This window comes from Artemia franciscana, chromosome 17, assembly GCF_032884065.1.
Source record: "Artemia franciscana chromosome 17, ASM3288406v1, whole genome shotgun sequence".
NCBI lineage: Eukaryota > Metazoa > Arthropoda > Branchiopoda > Anostraca > Artemiidae > Artemia > Artemia franciscana.
Window position 1 is genome coordinate 18749163 of NC_088879.1, and position 15772 is coordinate 18764934.

Genomic DNA, 15772 nt, shown 5'->3' on the forward strand with positions numbered 1-15772 from the left:
TACATTTAAAGACAACAAAATAGAACTATTTTAATGAATCATCTAGACACAAATTTGACAAACAGTACGGTAAATTTACAGTTTTCAACATAATTTTGCTAGGATGAAATAAACAACATCATCTAATGCCTTTTTTATACTCTTTCCCAATTCAGTAATCGTTTTTGGAGGAAATTGTGTTTTGAGCCCTTAATATGGACCCAAAAGGTAAGAAGGTCCACAATAACCAAAAGTTAAAAAACATAAGAAAACTGTCAAGTGAGAAAAAACTGTTATTTTGATGTGATTCAGCGAACAGTAATTATTATCTTCTTTATTTTAAAAGTAAAATGTTACTTTGAAACAACTTTGCAGGGATTTTTAAAAAGAGCTGGAAACTCCTCGAAAATGACTTTAGAGAAAAGCTGACTTCATTCTTAGGGTTTCTGGTTTTTTTAATAATTTCTGCAAATTGGTTTAAAAACTAGTTTTACAATTAAGAATAAGGAAAACAACAATTACTATTCCTGAATCAGCTACTTATGGCAATTTTTTCTCATCGGATAATTTTTCTTAAAACATATTTTCAAACTTTTCGTTATTATTGACTGTTTTACCCTTTGGGGCCCTCCTAAGGGCTGAAATGTAGTTTTCCCTTTAAGCGATTGTTAAATCATAAAAAAAACACAAAAAAGGCATCAAGTTTTGTGCTCATTTTCATGTCTAAATTATGATAAAAATTACAAAATTACCAACATTACGCGATATTTTATTAAACTGATGATATAATATAAGTCAAATGTTTCTATGCGGATCAAGATAGATCATTCCAATAGAAGAATCAGAAATGAATATTGGCAGATCGTCTGATTGAATAAAACCCTTCTATGCATACCAAGCATTTCTTAGCTTTTTTATTTTTTTTAAATGGAAGTAGCGTTCGAAAATCAAACTTGGATGATCCAAAAATTACGGTTGTATTTGTTAATTTTCTCTTAAGCTCAAGTTGTAATCCAACATATTTACTCACTTACCCATTCATCAACATCTTAACGAAGAAATTTCAAAAGTCTTACAAATATTCTAAAATTAATCTATAACAAACTATGCAATTATAAAAAAAAAAAATCAGTTTTCAAAAGTTGAACATTTTTTAAACAAAAATATAGAGCGACATTAAACCGTGCACTGAGCAGAAATAAAAATTATATGATAAGCCAAATTTAAAATCGTCAAAAGCTACTTTCAATGAATAAATGAAACAGAAAGCCAGTGGGAATTCAGGTTAATAGTCAAAATCAAACTTAAAAAAACAGATATTACCTAAACTAGGAGCGGGAGTATAACTCATCATTCAGTAATGGAAGCGTATATAGGAAGGTCTCTCTCGTTATCTTAAGCCCAACTATAACTCAGAAAGAGTAATTTAGCCTGTAGCCTTTGAATTTCTGGTAGAAAGTTGAAAAATTTCTAGATAAGTCTAGTTAGTAACAGCTCAAAACCTTCAACGGCCTAATCTGAGCTGTCATTCATGATTATGATCATCTGGAAAAAGTGATCGAACTTTTAGTTTTTGTGCAATTGGTGGTTGTTAGAATTATTATTAATTTTGCTTTTCTTCGGTGTCAAATGTTCAGACAACAAAAACTTCGGGGTCAACATAGCCCCCTAGACCCCAGGGGATTGGTTGTAACTTATATCCTGGGGGTATATAAAGATTTTATGGAATAACTGCCGTATAAATCTCTAAGAAGACTCAGTGGTTAGAAATTGAAAGTTTTAATCAAATAGTTCGTGGTAACGAACTGTAGTAAGGAGCGACCCGGCTGAATATGAACCGAAACTCTAAAAGACGGAATTTTGATACCAATAGTTACATCAAAAGAATTGCATTGTAATGTGTAGTCTTACCCATCAAAAGTTATGAGCCTGAGAAAATTTACCTTACTTTAGAAAATAGGGAGAAACACCCCCTCAAAGTCATAGAATCTTAACGAAAATTACACCATCAGATTCAGCGTATCAGAGAGCCCTACTACAGAAGGTCCTATCTACAAAAAGATGGAATTTTGTATTATTTGCCAGAAGACGGATCACTGATGCTTGTTTATTTGTTTGTTTTTTTTCCCCAGGGGTGAACGTATCGAACCAGTTGTCCTAAAATATAATGATAGGACTCACTCTGATGGAAATTAAAAGTTCTAGTGGCCTTTTTAAGTGACCAAAAAATTGTAGGGCACCTAGGCCCCCTCCAATGCATACCTTCCCCCCAAAGTCACTGTATCAAAATTTTGGGATAGCCATTTTGTTCAGCTTAGTCGAAAACTTAATAACTATGTCTTTGGGGACGACTTGATCCCCCACAGTCCCCGAGGCAGGGGGCTGCAAGTTAAACAACTTTGACAATTGTTTACATATAGTAATGGTTATTATGAAGTTTACAGACATTTTCAAGGGGACTCTTTCACGTTGGGGTGGGGTTGGTTGGGGGAGGGAGTTACGTAGGAAGAGAATTTACATGAAGGGGGTGCAGGATTTTCTAGCATTATCTAAAACAAAATGAGAAAATAAGTAATTTTTTCTACTGAAAGTAATGAGCAGCATCAGAACTTAAAAAGAACATAAAGTATTAAGTATATAACGGGGTTCGTCTCCTCCACAATACCTTGCTCTTGACGCTGAAGTATTTTTAGTAATTTCAACTATTTATTCTACGGCTCTTGTGACTCAGGGGTCATTCTTAAAGATTCGGGACAAAATTCAAGCTTTAGTGTAAGGAGAAATGTATTGACGTGGGGGCGAACTCCCTCATATCTATATATATAAAAATAAGTTGTCTGTGTGTGGATCTGTGGATCAGGTGACGTCATGTTTGTTCGCATATGACGTCTAAATTATTTCACACTAATACAAAAGAAGAAAAAAACTAAAAAAGGTAAAAACTACAAAAAAACTAAAAAGAAAAAAAAACTAAAAAAGCTAAAAAACTAAAAAAAACTAAAAAAAGGTAAAAATCTAATAACTAAAAAAAAACTGAAAAAAATAAAAAAAGGCAAAAACTACAAAAAAAATAAAAACTAATAAAAAAACTAAAAAAGCTAAAAAACTAAAAAAACTAAAAAAAACTAAAAACTAAAAAAGAAAAAAACTAAAAAAAAGGAAAAAACTGAAAAATAAAAGAGAAAAAGAAAACTAAAAAAATATGAATAAATATATATAAAAATAAGTTGTTTGTGGGTTATGTCTGTCTGTCTGTCTGTCGAGTGACGTCGTGTGTGTCCGCATATGACGTCTGAATTATTTCACACTAATACAAAAGAAGAAAAAAAACTAAAAAAGGTAAAAACTACAAAAAAAACTAAAAAGAAAAAAAAACTAAAAAAGCTAAAAAACTAAAAAAAACTAAAAAAAAGGTAAAAAACTAAAAACTAAAAAAAACTGAAAAAACTAAAAAAAGGCAAAAACTAAAAAAAAACTAAAAACTAATAAAAAAACTAAAAAAGCTAAAAAACTAAAAAAACTAAAAAAACTAAAAAAAGGTAAAAAAAAAAAAAAAAACTAAAAACTAAAAAAGAAAAAACTAAAAAAAAAGGAAAAAACTGAAAAATAAGAGAAAAAGAAAACTAAAAAAATATTAATAAATATAAAAAATATAAATATAATATAAATTAGCAATCAACAAAGCACCGAGACACAAATGACGACCGGGACACAGGGAGTATAAATGACGACCAGGACATAAGTAAAAAAAAAACTAAAAAAACTGAAAAAAATGGTAAAAACTACAAAAAAACTAATAAAAAAACTAAAAAATCTAAAAATCTAAATAAACTAAAAAAGAAAAAAAAGAAAAAAGGAAAAAAATAAAGGAGAAAAACAAAACTAAAAAACGAATGTATATACAGACCGGGACACCGGGATACAAATGACGACTGGGACACAGGGAATATAAATGACGACCGGGACACAGGGACACAACTACAATGGGGACGCCGGGGGGCACAGGGGGATATAAATGACGACCGGGACACCGGGACACAAGGAATATAAATGACGCCCGGGACACTCAAAGAGAAATCACAGACTGGAACACCGGGACACAAATGACGACCGGGACACAGGGAATATAAATGACGACCGGGACACAGGGACATAACTACAAAGGGGACGCCGGGGTGCACAGGGGGATATATAAATGACAATGGCGACTCAGGGAATGGTCGATTAGCAATCACCATCAACAAAGCTCAAGGGCAATCATTAGAATCATGAGGTATAGATCTGAATACGGATTGTTTTCCCATGGACCATTATATGTTGCATGTTCAAGAGTCGGTAAACCTGACAATCTATTTATATGCACAGACAATGGGACAGCAAAGAATGTTGTATATTCGCAAGTTTTACGTAGTTAAAAACATATATATATATATATATATATATATATATATATATATATATATATATATATATATATATATATATATATCTATATTCACAGGTGGGACATAGGGACACAACTACAATGGTGCGTAACTAATATGGCGCGTAACGACTTACGCGCGCGGGGGGGCTTGGGGGGGGGCGCGAAGCGCCCCCACCAACTAGGTGTTGGGGTGGCGCGAAGCGCCACCCCAACAGCTAGTACGTAATAAAAATATACAAATATAGAAGTTCGTTATGTAAGTTAATTCGTAAGGTACGTATGTCTATTATTAGCGAAAACGTTCGTAAAAAAAATCTAGTTGCATTTTTAAGAAGCAAAAATTGGAGGGCAACTAGTACTCCTCCCCAACCCCTTTTCCTTATCAAAATCATCCGACTAAAACTGTGAGAAAGCCATTTAGCAAAAGAAAAATAATATGCAAATTCCATTTCATTTATTCATGTGCGGTGAGGCAAAATCAAAACATGCATTAATTCCAAAAATTCAAAAATTAAATAAAAACAAGTTTTTTAACTGCAAGTAAGGAGCGGCAGTAAAACTTAAAACGAACAGAAATTATTCCGTATATGAAAGGAGTTGTCCCCTCCTCAACGCCTCACTCTTTACGCTAAAGTGTTTTAATTGTTTTTAAAAGTAGAGTTGTGACAGAGTCAAACTTTAGCGTAAAGAGCAGGGCGTTGAGGAGGGAACATCCCCTTTCATATACGGAATAATTTATGTTAGTTTTAAGTTTTAGTGTCCCCCCTTACTTGCAGTTAAAAAAATTTGTTTTTCTTATTTAATTCCCTTTTAAGAGTAAAAGGTGATCCGATTAAAAATAGCCCCCCCCCCCCCGCCAACCCTCTTTTTTCAAAAGGTGTCCGATTGATTCTTTTATATAGCCATTTTGTTCAAAAAAGACCAAAGATCCAGGGACAACACAGTTCACCAAAACCCAGGGGTAAGTATTGTAAACTATGCCCCGGGGGTATGTAACGCTTTTATGGAAGGGATGGTAGTATAAACTTCGGAGGAGACTCATTTGATTGTGCATCGGAATTTCTAGTGCCCTTTTTAAGAGTCAAAAATGACCAGAATGCAACTTACCTCTGGGCTTCGGGGGTTTGTGTCGCCCTGGAGTTTCAATTCTCTGATTTTTTATTTATGTTAACAAAATTGCTCTCTCAAAGTTTTTATCAAACGGCTTTGGGGAAAAAGGACGTGGGGGGGGGCTAGTTGCCCTTCGGTTTGTTTTGACTCTTTAAAAGTGAACTAGAACTTTCAATTTCCAATCAAATGAACTTTCTCTAATATTTGTATGAGCAGCTTTTCTATAGGAAACATATATATCCCCAGGGCATAACATACAACACGCCCCCCTGGGTCCTTGGGGGTTGTATCGACCCTGGAATTCTTATCATCTGTTATTTGAACTATCTTTAACAAAATAGTTGTCTCAAAATTTTATCGGGTGTATTATAGAAAAAAGGATGTGGGGGGCTAGCTGCCCTTAAATCTCTTCTGACTCTTAAAAAGTGAGCTAGAACTTTCAATTTCCAATGAAATGAGCCCTTTCTGAAGCTTAAACGAGCATTCCTTCTATAAGAACCATATGTGCCACCAGGGCATAACTTAAAATGCCTGCCACATGGCCCTGGGGGATTTTTGACTCCAAAGTTTTTACTATCTGATGTTTGAACTATTTTTAACAAAATGGCTATCTCAAATTTTTATTGGATGAGTTTGGGGAAAAATTGGGCATGAGGGGAGGCTATTTCCCCTCTGATCTCTTTTGACTCTTAAGAAGTGAACTAGAACTTTTAATTTCCAGTGAAACGAGCTTTCTCTGAAGTTTATACGAGCATTCCTTCTATGAGGATAATATATGCCCCCAGGGCATAACTTACAACGCCTGCACCCGGACCCTGGGGAATTGTGTCGACCCCAGAGTTTTTGCTATGTGATCTTCAAACTATTTTGCCTCTGATCACTTTTGACTTTTAAAAAGGGCACTAAAACTTCCGATTTCCAATCTTAGAGCCCCCTCTGAAATCTATACGACCATCCCTTCCATACGAAGTGCCTCTGGGAAAAATAATTAATAAAACATTGGAGATGTATTGCCTTTACTATTGTCAACGCTATAGCGTTGCCTCTGAAAGACCAAAAGCGCTGGTAAAAGCGAAAACAAACATAAATAAAATCTTTGAGTGACTTTTGAAACCTTCTTATAAGAAAGGTTCTATTCAATTTTGTTTTGAGCCCCTATTTTCCTCACCGTCCTCGAAAGCGGAAGGGAGAGGGATCACCGAAGCTCCTCCTTGGGACTGATCCTATTCATTTTTATTTTGAGCAGTTTTTTTTCAACAAAAAATTAGTTTAGGGATTTCCCGCTTAGGAGCTAGTGGGAGCTTCCAGTAAAAAAAACTTTTTGATTTTCTCGTTAAGAGGGAATAACTGGGGGTAAACAATCTTTTTTTTATTAATTCAATACTATCGTGCTGGTTGGGATTAAGATAAACGGGAAAGCTATTCAAACTTGTTTTTGCTTACTTCTTGGCACTTCGCAGTGATTTGGTTAGCTTTTGAAATGATGTCTATATTCTGCTCTTTTACAAATTCGACGATAAACGCACTTGGTTTATTTTTCAGCTTAGCTACGTCAAATTTCAATCCAGATAAGGTTACCAAGAAATCAGAGTTGCAATCTCTCTTTTCATATTGCTTCAGTTTCTCTGTTAGATCCCAAATTCTACTTTTTCCTGCTTCTATATCCACATCAATTGCTTCTTGTCGCAGAGTAGATTCGTAGTTGAAGGCATGCTTTTTAGACTCTGCAAATAAACAACCATTGACACGTGATTTACTTTACAGAATAATCATATTCAAGGTTATTATTTTACCTTTTGTCAAATTAAAGGTTGAAGTCTGTTTCATTTTAACTCGTAGCTTTGCTTTTGCTTTCATACCCTTTTTTCCGTTTCTTGCAAGTTAATCGACGAATTGTTGCAGTAAAAAATGTGCATGACTATAATTGAAGAAAATGTCCGTTAATCCGTTTAATGCAGTTGAATCTATTAGTAGCCTACTATGTTTAAGAATATAGGAATTTAGGAATAATATGGATATAACAAAGGGCTCGTCATAAATGCTAGTGACTGGTAGACCAATAAAGAAAAAATGAAAGAAGAAAAACATGGGTGCAGTAATAAGTTCATAACAAATGTAGGGACTATTTTTTTTAAGAATAAATGGACAAGACAGGGAGGAAGAGAAATAGAGAAAGGGTGAAAGAGAGTCAGTGATAGACAAAATAATATATTCTTTGGTAAATTCAAACAAATATCATAATATTTTTGATTAGAGGCAAGGGTTTAAGAGTGCCTAAAGTGAAAAGCCATAAGCCTTCAATTAATCTTTTTTTCACTTGGCTACTTTGCATAAATGGGGTGGTCATAGAAACTTCTTTTACACTTTTGAGAAATGAAACTGATTAAATGTTGATCAGCTCCCTCCCTTTCCCTCCCTCTATAGCCTTGAAAGACATCTGGTCGAAATTGTAAGGCAATCCTGTTGGAAAAACAGTCTAAGGATTCAATAAATATGCCTTCAGGGGTGACAGTACCCCGCATTCTCCAAGGGTATTAGCCGTAAATAATTCAAATCGGCAATTGTTTGCGTTTAACTTTTATAATGAAAGGAGAAAGCCTTGTTTTATCTCTGGGCTACAATTGGCTCATAGTTCTCAAAGATTTGTCTCTTTTACGGATACTTTTTGGTAAAAAGTATCAAATCCCAGATATAGGCCAAAACAAAATTCTGCCAGATAAGTTTGAAACTTAGAGCCATATAGCTATGGGACAAGAGACACTTAATTTACACAAAAAATGTCCTTGGACATGCCATACCCAAGGAAAGAGGATAAACAACTGGTGGAGAAATGAAAAATGTACAAATTTTAATGTTACTCCTTAAAGGCTATTACCACGTGAAAGTTTACACATTTTTAGGAAGAAAAAATAAACTCCCCCAAATATGGGTGTCATCTTCATTAAAATAATTCAATAAGATTAAATATGTATATGAGACCCCTAAATGTACTACGTGCAAAAGTGAATTTTTGTCCTTTTTCCTTGTGAAGTATAAGAATATTGGACCGGGAGACCGGGCTTTGCCTGGGCTCGGCACTCGGCACACCGAAGGCTTGTATATATTTGATTCTCTAGTAACGTAATAGCAAAATTATCGACTTATCAACTAGTTTTAAGTCCTTCCTGTCAATGCATCAAACTCCTGTTGCAACAAACTTCTTCCTGTTAATGCATCGAAGGATCATCTGTTTTCTTGGATTTGTTTTCTCTTGGAACTTTTTGTGATTCTCACTTTTTCTTCTCTTCTATCTGCAGATTTCATTTACGATTCATTGTGGTCATCGCTGTCATATATAATTCAATCCGGGATTCGTTATGATGCTTGTAGTCGCATGCCTTCTAGCCACAGATTTCGTTGCGCTTCATTTTTGTGCTTCAGTACCTCAGACATTTGTCAATGCTTTTGCCTTAGCTGTGTGGATTCACAAAGAACATGTATAGTTTTACATGATGTCATAGATACCAAAAAGCTTCTTTCACAGCTTTTCCCTAGTATTTATATTGTTGCTTTGATTGCGTTGCTGGATAATTCAGTAACAAGCAGGAATTTTCCAATGCCCCTGTTCTCTGACACATCTAAATTATGTGCTGTCATAGCCATTGTCTTATTCTTTTGTTTCAAGTCATAGGGTGGCAAATCAGTAGTTTTCCTTTAACTAAGAAATTATGACGTGGATTAAATTCCTCCTTACTCTTTATTCTTTACAGATGCTAAAATTAGACATTCCTTATTCTTTTATAATTTCTCATATTATTATCTATATTACGCGATAGGATTATTATCGTGCTATTTTTTAGTTTTAAGTCACATATTAGTTTGAAATTCAGTGTGATTTCTGCTGTTTGTTGTTCTTTGCCTTTTTCTTTAGCTGTTTGGACTCAATTGTCAGTTTGTGTAATTTTGCAGGTGTCATAGATGCTAAGATCAATTCCTCTTTCATATTTATCCTTCACAGACTCACACATACAAAACTAACACGTTCCTTCATTTTATGCAATTTCGCTGCGTATTCTAAGTGCAAATTTCGTTGTGCAGCATTTGTGTTTGCAATTCAGGGTGGTTTTTGCTGTTTTTTGTTCCATGCCTATTTCTTTAGATGTTCACACCCATTTGTCATCTTTTGTGATTTTGCTTACAACATAGATATTAAAAACAATGCTACCAGTTCTGGAGTGAAAATAGTACGATTTATGTTTTTCAAATGTGCTCATAAATACAACGTTACCCATAGGATTTTTTTCTCCCCAATTATAGCTCTAAACGAATTTTCTGAAACTCGTGACCTATCTAGATCATTTTTTCAGGCCATAAAAATCTCAGGATGTTAATTTTCAAGACATTATGGAGCCATTTTCAAGATAAAATTATACACATATCTATATATATAAAAATAAGTTGTCTGTGTGCCTGTGTGTCGAGTGACGTCATGTTTGTCAACTGACGAAATTACAGACCGGGACATCGGGACACAAATGACGACCGGGACATGTATCTTCTATCTATATATATATAAAAATAAGTTGTTTGTCTGTGTGTCTGTCTACTGACGTCATGTTTTTGTGTCGACTGACATTTTGATTGTCAACTGACGAAATTACAGACCGGGACATCGGGACACAAATGACGACTGGGACACCGGGACATCTATCTATATAAAAATAAGTTGTCTGTGTGTGTGTAAAGTGACGTCATGTTTGTGTGTCGACTGACGTCATGTTGGTAGATTGAAGAAATTACACACTGGGACATCGGGACACAAATGACGACCGAAACACCGGGACATCTATATATCTATCTATCTATATATATAAAAATAAGTTGTCTGTGTGTGTGTGTGTCTGTCGAGTGACGTCATGTTTGTGTGTTGACTGACGTCATGTTTTCGACTGACGAAATTACAGACCGGGACATCGGAACACAAATGATGACCGGGACCCCGGCACATAGCGAATATAAATGACGACCGGGACACTCAAAGAGAAAGCGACCGGGACACAAGAAATGTACGATTAGCAATCACCATCAACAAAGCACCGGGACACAAATTACGACCGGGACACAGGGAGTATAAATGACGACCAGGACATAAGTAAAAAAAAACTAAAAAAACTAAAAAAAAAAAAAGGTAAAAACTACAAAAAAACTAAAAAGAAAAAAACTAAAAACTAATAAAGAAACTAAAAAAACTAAAAAAGAAAAAAACATAAAAAAGGAAAAAAAGAAAAATAAAGGAGAAAAACAAAACTAAAAAAACTAAAAATAAAAAAATAAAAGAAATAAAAAACTAAAAAAAGTAAAAACCGAAAAAAAACTAAAAAAAAGGGGAAAAATACAAAAATTTATTTCATCATATACCATTTCAAAAACGAATGTATATACAGACCGGGACACTGGGATACAAATAACGACCAGGACACAGGGAATATAAATGACGACCGGGACACAGGGACACAACTACAACGGGGACGCCGGGGGCACAGGGGGATATATAAATGACGACGGGGACACAGGGAATGTTCGATTAGCAATCACCATCAACAAAGCTCAAGGGCAATCATTAGAATCATGAGGTATAGATCTGAATACGGATTGTGTTCCCATGGACCATTATATGTTGCATGTTCAAGAGTCGGTAGTTTTACGTAGTTAAAAACATATATATATCTATCTATATTCACAGGTGGGACATAGGGACACAACTACAATGGCACGTAACGACTTACGCGCGCAGGGGGGCTTGGGGGGGCGCGAAGTGCCACCCCAACAGCTAGTATAAAAATAAGTTCTCTGTGTGTCGAGTGACGTCATGCCTGTGTTTCAACTGACGTCATGTTTGTTGAATGACGAAATTACACACCGGGACATCGGGACACAAATGACGACCGAGACACCGGGACATAGGGAATATAAATGACGACCGGGACACTCAAAGAGAAAGCGACCGGGACACAAGGAATGTTCGATTAGCAATCACCATCAACAAAGCACCGGGGCACAAATGACGACCGGGACACAGGGAATATAAATGACGACCAGGACACTCAAAGAGAAATTACAGACCGGGACACCGGAACACAAATGACGACCGGGACAAAAATGACGAACGGGACACCGGGAATATAAATGACGACCGCGACACTCAAAGAGAAATTATAGACTGGGACACAAATGACGACCGGGACAAAGGGAAACAACAACAACGGGGACACCGGGGGACACAGGGGGATATATAAATTACGACAGGGACACAGGGAATGTTCGATTAGCAATCACCATCAACAAAGCTCAAGGGCAATCATTAGAATAATGAGGTATAGATCTGAATACAGATTGTTTTTCCCATGGACAATTATATGTTGCATGTTCAAGAGTTGGTAAACCTGACAATCTATTTATATGCACAGACAATGGGACAGGCAAGAATGTTGTACATTCGCAAGTTTTACGTAGTTAAAAATATATATATATATATATCTATCTATATTCACAGGTGGGACATAGGGACACCACTACAATGGCGCGTAACTAATATGGCACGTAACGACTTGCGCGCGGGGGGGGGGGGCTCTCAAAGAGAAAGCAGCCAGGACACAAGGAATGTACGATTAGCAATCACCATCAACAAAGCACCGGGACGCAAATGACGACCGGGACACAGGGAATATAAATGACGACCAGGACACTCAAAGAGAAATTACAGACCGGGACACCGGAACACAAATGACGACCGGGACAAAAATGACGACCGGGACACAGGGAATATAAATGACGACCACGGCACTCAAAGAGAAATTACAGACTGGGACACCGGGACACAAATGACGACCGGAAACAGGGAAACAACAACTACGGTGACGCCGGGGGCACAAGGGGATATATAAATAACGACGGGGACACAGGGAATGTTCGATTAGGAATCACCATCAACAAAGCTCAAGGGCGATCATTAGAATAATGAGGCATAGATGTGAATACAGATTGTTTTTCCCATGGACATTTGTTGCATGTTCAAGAGTCGGTAAACCTGACAATCTTTTTATGTGCACAGACAATGGGACAGCCAAGAATGCTGTATATTCGCAAGTTTTACGTAGTATATATATATATATATATATATATATATATATATATATATATATATATATATATATATATATATATATATATATATATATATATATATATATATATATATATATATATATATATATATATATATCTATATTGACAGGTGGGACACAGGGACACAACTACAATGGCGCGTAACTAATATGGAACGTAACGACGTACGCGCGTGGAGGGGCTTGGGAGGCCACGAAGTGCCCTCTACAACTAGGTGTTGGGGTGGCGCGAAGTGCCACCCCAACTAGTAAATAAGCTAGTAAATAAATAAATACATAAAATCTGTGGCCACCCCTGCTACAACCTAATCGCTTCTTATTTACTACTGGCTGTTGGGGTGGTGCTTCGCTCCACCCGAACACCTAGTTGGTGGGGGCGCTTCGCGCCCCCCCAAGCCCCTCCGCGCACGCAAGTCGTTACGCGCCATATTAGTTACGCGCCATTGTAGTTGTGTCCCTGTGTCCCACCTATGAATATAGATAGATCTAATGATTGCCCTTTAGCTTTGTTGATGGTGATTGCTAATCGAACATTCCCTGTGTCCCTGTCGTCATTTATATATCCCCCTGTGCCCCCCGGCGTCCCCGTTGTTGTTGTTTCCCATATGTCCCGGTCGTCCTTTTTTCCCGGTCGTCGTTTGTGTTCCGGTTTCTCGGTCTGTAATTTCTCTTTGAGTGTGTTGGTCGTCATTTATATTCCCTGTGTCCCGGTCGTCATTTGTGTCCTGGTGCATTGTTGATGGTGATTGCTAATCGAACATTCCTTGTGTCCCGGTCGCTTTCTCTTTGAGTGTCCCGGTCGTCATTTATATTCCCTATGTCCCGGTGTCCCGGTCGTCATTTGTGTCCCGATGTCCCGGTGTGTAATTTCGTCAATCAACAAACATGACGTCAGTCGACACACAAACATGACGTCACTCGACACACACACACACACACAGACAACTTATTTTTATATATATAGATAGATTCTCTTACGACTCAAATTTTATCTTTCGATTCGAATTTTTATTTAAATAAAAATGAAAATGAGCTTTAGCCGCAATTGCGAAAGATATGCACACACCTCTGCAACAATATAATTACATATAACATATTCTTTCGATCGCAATTTTACCTTTTTTTTAGATTGATGATTTTTTTTTCTCTGAAGAAATTGGGATTTGAATATCATATTTATTCAAGTAAGGTCTTTCTAATTCATCAAAATTTTTCGTTTTTTAATATTTCAACGTTTTTAATTTTCGGTTGGACAATCCCTATTTTGTTTCATGAAAATAAAATATGATTTGAATATCAAATTTTGACAAAGAGAGCCTTTTTATTTCCTCAATTTTTTCATTTCTTGACAGTTTGCTCTTCTTTTCGAATTTCAATAGCAAAAAACCCTTTCATGTCAATAAGTTACTTTTCTTTGAACTTTCAGGATTCAGATAACACATTTCTTCAATTTAAACCTTCGTCAAATTTTTATTTTTTAACAATTACTACTTTTCTAATTTCTATAGCAAAGTTATTTTTGGCTCAAGAATTCCACTTACCTGAAAACTTTTGTGATTTAAATATCACATCTCTTCAAGCAAGGGCTTGCTACTTCATAAATTTTTTCATTTTTAAACTATTTACATAAATTTTATTTTGAATTTCAAAAGCTAAGACCTTTTCATGTCAAAAATTCCACTTTTCTTAAAAAATTCGAAATTTAAATATTACTATTTTTCAAGTAGAGCCTTTCTACTTCATAGAATTTTACGTTTTTTTTTGAATTTACACTTCTTTTTTTCAACTTTCAATAGCAAAAATCCTCTTCTTGTCAAGAATTCCAATTTTTTGAAGAATGCCAAGGTTTTGACATAACATTTTTTCAAGCAAGGGTTTTCTGCATCCTCAAACTTTTCATTTCTTATCAAACTTATCATATCTTTCTATTTCGATAGAAAAGCCCTTTCTTCATCTCATGGATTCCAGTTTTGTTGAAAGGATAGTTTTGTTTTAGGATATAGATATAACATTTTTTTCATTAAAGCCTTTTTATTTCATTATTTTTTTTCTTTTTACTCCTTTTTTGAATCTTGATAGGGATCTTGATATGATCAATAATTTGGGTTTTTTTTAAAACTTATGGGTTCAAGTGTCACATTTTCTCAGCAATTCCATCTTTCTCAAGAATTTCGGGATTTAACTATTACATTTCATCAAGAAACCCTTTTCTGTCTCACTAAAGTTTTAATTTTTTTTTAAATTTCCTTTTTTACTTCAATTTTTGATATCAAAACCCCTTTTGATATAAAAAATTCCTATTTTTCTTTTAAATTTTAAGTTCCAGTGACTTGAATATCATGTTTCTTCAAAAAAAGCCTTTTATACTTCATAATTTTTTTCAATTTTTCAATCTCATAATTCTAATCAAACTTAATTAGCGACAAAAGGGGAGGTGAATGGAGCTAGATGCCCTTGAATCTTTTTGGTCGTTTAAAAATGATACTTAAACTTATAATTTCCATTTTAATAAGCCTTTTACCGACTTTCTAGGATCACTGGGTCAAAACAATCAGCCCTGGAAAAAAAACTTTATTTTGGCAAAAAATGCAAAATTCCACTTTTTTGCAGATGGGAGGTTGAAACCTCTTCTCAAGGATTCTCCGATCCACTGAATCTGATGGTGTGATTTTCAGGAAGGAGGGGGCTTAAAGGGGGTTTCTCCTTTTTCGAAAATCAGGCAAATTTTATCAGGCTCGCAGCCTCGGATGGGTAAATGTAAGCTTAATGAATCTTGTATTTATGGAATGAGTATAATAAGCCAATTTTTTTTTATTTATATCATCATATCAAATTTCTGTTTCTTAGAGTTTTGGTTATTATTAAGCTGCGTTGCTCCTAAATTTTAAAAATAGGGTTAAAATTATTTTTTATTTTTTATCTTTCACATTTGGCAAATTCATTTACATTTTCATGAGTCTGTTTTTCTTCTTACCTATGTTTTTCCAAGTCTTCCTTATGTCTTGCCTCCCAAAGCCTCTTTTCAAGTGTCAATTTAAAATAACAACCAAGTTTTTCAAGGAAAAGTAACGAGCCATATTAAACTTACGGCCAG

General features: G+C 35.3%; 1 protein-coding gene across 2 annotated transcripts in view; it reads right to left on the reverse strand.

Moving 5' to 3' along the window:
• The window catches only part of LOC136037960 (uncharacterized), a 79987-nt gene that overhangs the window by 59247 nt on the left and 4968 nt on the right, over positions 1-15772 (reverse strand). For both annotated transcript variants that reach the window (XM_065720846.1, XM_065720845.1), the window contains exon 2: positions 6959-7239. In XM_065720846.1, coding sequence (XP_065576918.1) covers positions 6959-7239 — 281 coding nt within the window. The remainder of the gene's footprint in view (positions 1-6958; positions 7240-15772) is intronic.